The sequence below is a fragment of the Mus pahari genome, chromosome 22 (genome assembly GCF_900095145.1).
Source record: "Mus pahari chromosome 22, PAHARI_EIJ_v1.1, whole genome shotgun sequence".
In the NCBI taxonomy this organism is placed as follows: Eukaryota; Metazoa; Chordata; class Mammalia; order Rodentia; family Muridae; genus Mus; species Mus pahari.
The window spans coordinates 7,205,570-7,214,951 of NC_034611.1; the positions used below are offsets into that span (position 1 = coordinate 7,205,570).

At 34.6% G+C, this 9,382-nt stretch overlaps 1 protein-coding gene across 2 annotated transcripts in view; it reads left to right on the plus strand.

Moving 5' to 3' along the window:
* Nucleotides 1–9,382, plus strand: part of Arfgef1 (ADP ribosylation factor guanine nucleotide exchange factor 1) — a 95,320-nt gene that overhangs the window by 34,872 nt on the left and 51,066 nt on the right. For both annotated transcript variants that reach the window (XM_021222418.2, XM_029533233.1), the window contains 5 exons: nt 3,428–3,662; nt 8,050–8,149; nt 8,227–8,366; nt 8,459–8,567; nt 8,835–9,036. In XM_021222418.2, coding sequence (XP_021078077.1) covers nt 3,428–3,662; nt 8,050–8,149; nt 8,227–8,366; nt 8,459–8,567; nt 8,835–9,036 — 786 coding nt within the window. The remainder of the gene's footprint in view (nt 1–3,427; nt 3,663–8,049; nt 8,150–8,226; nt 8,367–8,458; nt 8,568–8,834; nt 9,037–9,382) is intronic.

Here is a 9,382-nt window from a genome sequence, read left to right on the forward strand (position 1 = left end):
ATGGGAAACTTTCGGGATAGCATTTGAAATGTAAATAAAGAAAATAATAATAAAAAATAAATAAATAAATAGTAGGCGAGAAGCTAAAAAAAATGAAAAAAAGGCTTTGAAAATTGTGTAAGCTTTTGCAAAACACATATTTTCTATAATTTTATTTTGTCACATTGTTCTACTTTAGGGATTAAAATTAAAATTTTAAAATGTTTTTAGACCCAAATCTCAAGAGTCAGAAAAATAAATTATTGATTCTTCAGTATTTTGAAAATAGGAACTTGATAGAAGTAGAATTAAGGTTATTAATTATATACTGAAGAAGAATGTATTTTAATATAGTTCCTTAGTATGAAAAAAGAACTTTCTCATTAAAAATTTGATAATTTTGGCATTTCATTCTGAATTGATGAAGATTACTATAAGAAGAAACAACTTTAACAATTTGGAGTTAGTGGGTTGCAGAAGATCCAGGTTAGGTACAGCTCACAGCCAAATGTAACTCTAGGTCAAGTAGATCCTAGATCAAGGAGATCTACTGCCCTCTTCTGGCTTCTGAGGGTATTTGCATGCATGTGATATACACATAACTATACAGACATACACATACAAATAAAAATAAATAAATCTTTAAAAAAAACAAAAACCTTGAAGTAATAGGTCTGGGGAGAAGTCTGAGTGGGTACGAAGCTTGCCTCACCTTGCCAGCATGAGGAGAGGTTTGATCCTTTTTTTATTAAGCCAGACATGGTGGCATGCACTTATCAGCCGAGTTTTGGGGTTACAGGACCAGACACATCCCTAGGGCTCACTCGCCAACCAACCTAGTCTACTTGGAAAGTTCCAGTCCAGTTAGAGACAGTACCTAAAAATGGTATGGATGGTGCCAGAGAAGTGGTATCCAGGCAGCCCTTTGGTCTTCATGTGTATGCATACTTATAGAAAGGAGTCGGGGTTATTGCTGACGGTCATTTGTGCTGTGATTTATTTCCAAATGTTCAGTTTTCACACGTCAAAACTGGGATTTGATAAAATCTGGAATATTTATAGTTACCCAGTTTCGTCTTTACTTCTATTTATTTATTTATTTATTTATTTGCTGTGCTAAGCAATGACCTATGGAGAGTTTCCAGCCTCTACTGTAATTTGAAACTACCTCATAAAAAACTGCAGACATGAAGCTTCCATCTTGGTTGCTTACTAGAAGTATAATTTAGCCAAGAATGGTGGCATACTCTTTCCATCCCATCTCCTGGATGCTGAGGCAGGAGGATTGCTATATGTTCAAAGACACCCTAGACTGTATAGTGAGAAACATGTTTTAGAAAATGCTTAATTATCAAATAAGACATTTGATCCTTCTTTTTTTTAATATATTGTACATAACAGGTACTTAATAAATACTTGAAAACAAGAACAAGTGGATCTTTTGAGCAAATACTGTCTAAAAGGCATCTTATTCAGTGCTAAGAACAGAAAGTTAAAGTGTATTTATAACAAGAGTCATATATTAGAAAATGACAGCCTGCAGGATCTAATTACTGTAGAAATTGAGCAAAAAAGAACAGTGTGAGGGAACTTGGAAGCAGTAGTTGTATGTAGGGTAGGCCTCAGAACACCGAACATGAGGGCTTCTAGTGGTTACTTCCAGTCTTACCTCTCATTGTCATTTAAAACAGCATTTTTGAGTACTAATACTTTTGTAGCACATTCAGAGTAGTAGCTACTTTGCAACAACACTTTAATAAAAGGTTCTGATACTATTTCTCCAGCTTTATTTCAAAGAAGGTCGTAGTTTTTGTGATAGTGTTGATATAACTGTGTTCTTGTGAGATTGGCTGAGATCTGTGAATTCCTTGACACAACTGTAAACATTTTAAGGTGGAAATCAAGAGTAATAAAGTGTCATATACTATGCAAATGTGGCTGAATACAGTATTTAGAATAAGTTTTTAAAAAGTAATTCCTACAGCATTTTATGCTCTGTCTTTTAAATAATAATGCTTCCAGAGAATATCATTGGTCTCTTGAATCTAAGGGATAGTTTTCAGTGGGAGGACAAAAAGTATTTATGTAAAAATAATTAAAATGTTAAATAATAAACTGAAGCATGACACAACCTTGATTAGAAAAAATGATAAAAATTTTTCAGCAAAAACATTTTCAAATTTTCATTGTAGAAGTGTTTAGAATACGTGGGTACATGTAAAGGTTAAAGGTCTCTGTTTATTTCAGAAGAGTGACAAGAATTTCAAATACCTATTGGGATCGTATGCTTAAAGTAATGTTATAATCTAGTGGGACATAAACATTTTTATTGGTGTTTAGGAATTCTGAATATGACTAACGTAACTAGAAAACATTAGAAGCATTACGTACTAAGCAAGGAGATATCTTCACTCCATTCATGTGATCTGTAAGAAGTATAGTTTTGAAAGAAAGAAACAAGTCATATATCTGCAAAGTATTTTTATCTTTTCTAGGGGAATAGTAGGCTTAATATTTAAAATACTTATAATTTTTACCCTTGTAAGAAGCACATGGATATGCATATATGTATATAGCAACACTTACTAAAAATTAGAGGCAATGAATTTTTTTATTCACTTTATACCCTGATCATTACTTTTCTTCCTGGTACTGTCCCCCTTTCCACAATTCCTCCCTCTGAGAAGGTGGAGACACCCCCCGCCCCCAAACCAACTCACTCCCTGGTAATTTTTCAACCCTGGCACATCAAGTCTCTGCAGAGCTAGGTGCATCCTTTCACACTGAAGCCAAACAAGGCAACCTGGCTATAGGGAAACATATTCTACAGACAGGCAACCGCTTTAGAGACAGCCTCCGCTGCACATCTGCTACACATGTGCAGGAGGGGGCTTAGGCCCAGCCTGGATATGCTCTTTGGTTGATTGGTCAGTCTCTGAGAGTCCCAAGAGTTCAGGCTAGTTGACTCTGTTAGTCTTGCTGTGAGTTCTATCTCCTTCAGTGTCCTCAGTCCTTCCCAAACTCTTCCAAAGGAGTTCCCAAGCTCCATCCAATGTTTGGCTATGGGTCTCTGCATCCATTTGAGTAAGCTTCTAAGTGTAGTCTCTCAGAGGACAGCCATACTAGGCTCCTATGTGCAAGCATAACAGGGTATCTATCATTAATAGTGTCAGAGATTGGTGCTTGAGGCCGTGAATCTTAAAGAGGGCAAGGAGGAGCATTTGGAAAGGTTTGGAGTGAGAAATTAGGTAATTATAATCTCAAAAAAGAGAGAGAGAGAAAATTTAAAAGGAATCCTGAAATGATGTGGCTGCAGAGAAGCACTTGGTAGTCTTGGCTAAGTTTCTGAATTTGTACAGATGTGTGTACAGAAGTGGCTGTGGGTCAGTCCATTATTACCACAATCATGACTTTGTCTACATACTGTGCTTTGTGTTTCACCTCTCAGGTCTCATGAGTTACGGTCCAAGATTCTTTCATTGCAGTTGCTTCTGTCCATTCTGCAGAATGCAGGACCTGTTTTCAGGACAAATGAGATGTTTATTAATGCTATCAAGCAGTATCTGTGTGTTGCACTCTCAAAAAACGGAGTCTCATCTGTTCCAGAGGTTTTTGAGCTTTCTCTTTCCATATTTCTTACTTTGTTGTCAAACTTCAAGACACATCTGAAGATGCAAATTGAGGTATGTTCTACATTTAGACATAAAATTTGAAGGTTACTCCTATTTCCTTTGTTTCATGTTACATTAGCAGCACATGAAAGCTTCCCATAATAGGTATGTGTTTTCATGTGCTTCATTTTGATCATTCGTTTAGCTAGTAGGTGTTGGTTAAGCAATAAGAATGCAGAATGAATGGATAGCCTTTGCATTCAGCAAATTTGTACTAGCTGAAAATACAATCTGATTTTCATAATAACTTTACCACTTTACATATGCTATATGACAATAATTTGGCATGCACTCTGTCTCTGCATGTGATATGTGTGTGTGCATCTCTGTGTGTGAGTGTGTGTGTGTGTGTGTGTGTGTGTGTGTATGTGTGTCTATTTTGCATGTACATAAGTGTTGGGTGCTCATACCCATGTGGAGGCCATCGCAGGACATGAGGTGTTTTCATCTGCCACATTCAGCATAGTTCTTTGAGACAGGCTGCCTTACTGGACCAGAAACCTTTTGTTTTCAGCTAAGCTGGCTGGTCGGCCTGCTTCTAGGATCCGTGTGTCTGCACCCCGAAATGCTGGGTGTACACATGTACAGCCAAGTCCAGCTTTGTATGTGGTATTGGGATTTGACCTTATATCCTCACACTTTTCACATGTTGGACCTTTTACCCAATGAGCCATCTTCCTGGCCTAAATTAAAAGAGTTGTGCAGTGCTATACATATTAAGCCTTCAGAGCTTTAAAGGACTTTGTAGAGGTGGTTGAAAGATGTATTTTTAAGTTATTTGGTAACATGTAAAAAAGTTAATTCTTGCTTTGCACATTTTTTCCCAAAACATATATTTGTATGTGTCTTATTCCCAAGATGTTGAAAGTAGAACAACAGTCTTGGTTCTCAAATATTTTTAGAGACTTAAAGCTAAATTCGTCTGTATTCTGACTACGTCTGCATGCATAAGAAACTGTCATATCAGTTCCTTAGTTAGATCTTTTTTTTTCCTCTTGGGAAATTTCAATGTTGTAAAGGAACATTTTGTGTTTTTGTGATTTGGTAGACCCTTTTCCAAACTCCTTAAAATAGTGCTTTAATTGCAACGTAAATTTTATTTTACTTTATTTTTTATTAGATATTTTGCAACATAAATTTTAGAAATTTCTATTTGTGTGTTGATCAGTATTTACCTTCATATTATGTTTGATACAGTATAGTTTTTTAAAATTTTCTGTATGTGTGCATGTGGAGGCCAGAGTTTGTCTTCCTCAGCTGCTCTCTATCTTATGTTCTTGAGACAAGCGCACTTACGGAACCTGGAACTTACTTGTTCAGCTAGATGAGCTGGCCGTTAAGCCCCAGGACTGAAGTCACCAAGGCTGACTTTTTCCCTGAGCTTTATTCACTAGGCCATCTCCCTAGCTTCTGCATATTTTATTTTTTGTTAATTTCATACTACCAGAAGATAAATAGTTATCTCAGTGGACATTCCTTTTTCCTACCCTTGACATGGTTAAAACAATAGCATTATCTTTATAAATTACTCTTCTATATTTTCTATCATTTTATTTCAATATTATTATGGGAATGAAACAGTAAGGACTCTAAATTTTAAGTTATATATTTAAAAATTGGCACAAAGAGTCTGTGTCTGTCATACATCTGTGAAATAATTCCAGGCATTTAGTTAGTTTTAAAATTTTTATAGTTTTCCCCTATTGTCTTCAGAAACTACAAATAAATAGTTTCAATCAAAATTTGGGATTTTTACTCCTGTAATAACCAGAAACCTTCCATTTGATGATGAGATACTTCTCTTAAGATTAGATAATGTGGGGAAATTTTGAATACTGAGAGCTCATAAGGACTCTTTGCTTGAACCATATGATATATACATTCTTACATATCTAAGATTATAAAATTAAGTTTCAGTTGCAATTTTTTTTACAAAAATGAATTTAAAAAGAAATACTCTAGGAATTTTGTTGCCTCATAAATGGTAGGTTTTAGTTATAAAATTTTTACTCTATTCTAATTTGTAGTAGAAATTATTAAAATCCCAGCCTGGGGCTTCTACCCAGCCTTTGGTCATTGAGTTCCTGGTTGAAACACACACATATAGCGTTTATATTTACGATATGCCTTAAGCAACACAGTAGCTAGGCAGCTGCCTACCCTCCATGCTGTTACAGTCTACTTTTCTATTGATAGCTCAATAGGAAACTTACTATGTTTCATCTGGGCTGTTCTTAGCTTTAGTTGGACAGCCCTCAGGGCCACGTTTTTTTATGGTTCAACTAACCCATGGAGGTTTCTCCTTTCCCTCTCCTACACTTTCCTCTTCTTTCCCTGAGCCCACCAAAACCTAAACCCCACCTATGTCTCTTCTACCCAGCTATTGGCTGTTGGCATCTTTGTTTACCAATCAAAATAAACTTGGGGTCACAAAGGCTACATGTGGACTCTAGGTCTTGGGGGTGCACTTAGCATTAGACTAGTAAACGACAAAATCTCAACACTAATTTATTTATATATTTGTTTTTATTTTTATTTTGTTTTGAGCCACAGTCTCACTATGATCTCACTACTTAGCTTTGGCCAGCCTGGAAATCTCTATGCAGATCAGGCCAGCTTCAAACTCAGCAATCTGCCTATTTCACCACTTGAGTGCTGAGATTAAAGGCATGCGCCAATATGCCCAGCTTGTTTAAAATATTTTTAATATCTTTTTAAAAAATATTCCATTTTCTGTTAAAAGGAGATAATGAAGGTAATTGATGTAAGAATATATATATTTTTGATAATACTTAAATTTAAGATAAGTTGTGTTCTACTTGGAAAATAGCAAGTATATGAAAACTCAAATTTGCAAAATAAAATTAGAATCATGGTTATATGAAGATTCAATTTATCAGACCGTTCAAAGTTTCTGTAATGTAACCCCCCCCAATGCAGCATTATGTAGTTTAAAAAGATTAATATGTAACTTTCAGAGAATATCTCCTATATGAAGATAATATGTTTATATCACAGCTATTATTATACATTTTGTGCTGTAATTGCTTAAGAAATTTAAAGTTCTGATTTTCTAAAAGGCCCCCTTTTAGGCATAGGATATTACAGTAATAGAATTGCTTATTAGTTGAATTTTATAAACTGTAGATAGTGATATAGTTTTTCCATACCTCTACAAGTCTGGATTAGTTCATAAATCAATATTTTCACAACACCATCAACGTCTTTCTAGGCACACCTAGAAAGGAGAATTTTATCCATTAAGCAGTTGTAAGCAGACAATTTATATATAAATGTTTAGCTAAATCTTTTGTACATTTAAGAAACAATACTTAGAAACTGAAGGAAAGATGTTTGCTTTTCATTCATTTCTTACTATAACCCTGCTGAGGTGCTTATGTCTTCTGGATCCTATACAACTTCTTAGACCTTTAAATATTGGAAAATGCACCTATATTCCTATGTGCCACTGATTTTCTTGTAGCACTTGCTTTTGTATGCTAACTTATCAAAACTTAAGTTTGCAAAGGCTATGGTGTCATTGGAAAGAATATATATATAGTATAATTAAAACTAAACAATTTTCTTTCTTTAGATTAAACAGCAGTTGTCTTTGCCACATTTGTATCCCTGTGCATTCTGGGAAGATATGATAACAGTGTTTAGGAACTGTGGTCATGGCCATAGATACTTATTGAATGCTTACGTATAAGACATGTGTTGTGTAGAAAATGCTTATTGAGAGAGCTCTGGTTCATATCTTTGTAATGTCCACAGAAAATAGCAATAATTGTTTTGAGTTCTTTGAAAGAATAATACATTATGGGGCTGGCTAACTCTTGGGAGATGTCACTTTTATTATAAATGTTATTGTTCTGGATATGGATGGAACATAGTACACATGCTGATGTGTTTTGATTTTAGCTGGCTTTAGGTCATAGTCACTTTCCCAAAATGATTGAAATTTTAGTACTAGTTTTCAGATGGAAATTTTCTTCATTAGATCAATTGTGCTTGATAATATTCAGCATAAACAATAGTGAGAGATAATGTCTTGAATAAGGATTTTTTATATTTATGAGTAATTAGAAAAATATAAAAGCATATATAAAAGTTTAGAGTTGAAATCTAAGAGTATTTAGAACAACTCTGTCCAAAATGACAACTGATAAATATAAGAAACAGTTATGTATAAGAAATGATCACCCAGAACAACTCCTTATCTTTGTACATTTAATTTGTGAAGACTCTGTGATGGCCAAGAAAGCTGGTGTTAGAGACAGAACTAAAAGTCCAGTGCCAAAGGGACCTAGGTCCTCCTCTCTGCTCTAGGTCTTTGGACGTTTGAAGAGCGATCCCTTCTGTGTTAAACACTAAAGAGATGCTTCCTCTGTCACAGGTATTCTTTAAAGAAATCTTCCTGTACATTTTGGAAACTTCTACAAGCTCTTTTGACCATAAGTGGATGGTTATTCAGACACTGACAAGGATCTGTGCAGGTATTTTGAATTAATATTTATTATTTCATGCTCATAGTGAAATGTGCTCATAGTCTAAGATTATTCTCTTATCACAGATGCTCAGAGTGTGGTGGATATTTATGTAAATTATGACTGTGACCTAAATGCAGCAAATATATTTGAAAGACTAGTAAATGACCTGTCGAAAATTGCCCAAGGAAGGGGCAGTCAAGAACTTGGTATGAGTAATGTTCAGGTAAGAGCTTTTTTTTTTTTTTTTTTTTTTTTTTTAAGAATGAGACCTGCATTTTCTTAAATGATCTTTATTCTATTTCTGAATTATTGTAGGAATTGAGCCTGCGAAAAAAGGGGTTAGAATGTTTAGTTTCAATTTTGAAATGTATGGTTGAATGGAGTAAGGATCAGTATGTGAATCCCAACTCTCAAACTACCCTTGGTAAGATAATATTTTGAGTTGAATTCTACATTGTTTTAAGTCAGTGATATGTTAGAAGATATTTAAAGATGCCATTAAAGTAGTCTTGTGTTGTATTTATTTATGTAACATAATAAAATGTCTTTGTAAGCATTAAAATTATTTTCAACTTAAAATTTCTAGTTTAGTTATCCTAGCAATATAATAATAATATATAGTAATAATATACAAATATGTGTAGTATAATATAATATGTCATCTCTTCCATATTGACACTTTTTCTTATAGGTCAGGAAAAACCCTCAGAGCAAGAGATAAGTGAAATTAAACACCCAGAGACTATAAACAGATATGGAAGTTTAAACTCCTTAGAATCCACATCATCATCAGGAATTGGCAGCTACAGTACACAGATGTCTGGCACTGATAATCCAGAGCAATTTGAGGTCCTAAAGCAGCAAAAAGAAATAATAGAACAAGGGATTGATTTGTAAGTATTGGATTTGTCAAAGAACTGTTACAGAAATCACTCAGCCACAGTATCCTAACTCTGCCCCCGGTCTCCCTACATTTCTCATTGTTTTTCATTCCTTATTCTCTTGGATCTAAAAATTGAATGGCTCCATATTTAGTTCTCCCCATTATTGAAAGAGTCCTAATCAGATTTATAAGATGTCCAGCCTATGGTTTCCTCAAATCCTTCTGTTACTCCCCTTTTGTGTAACATTTATCTATGAGGTAATTATATAAAGAACTTTTGTCTAAGAAGGTATAAAAAGGTGGAGAGAAGTAATAAAGTGTGGCTTTTGGGGCTCTGCTCCATCCACAGAGATGTG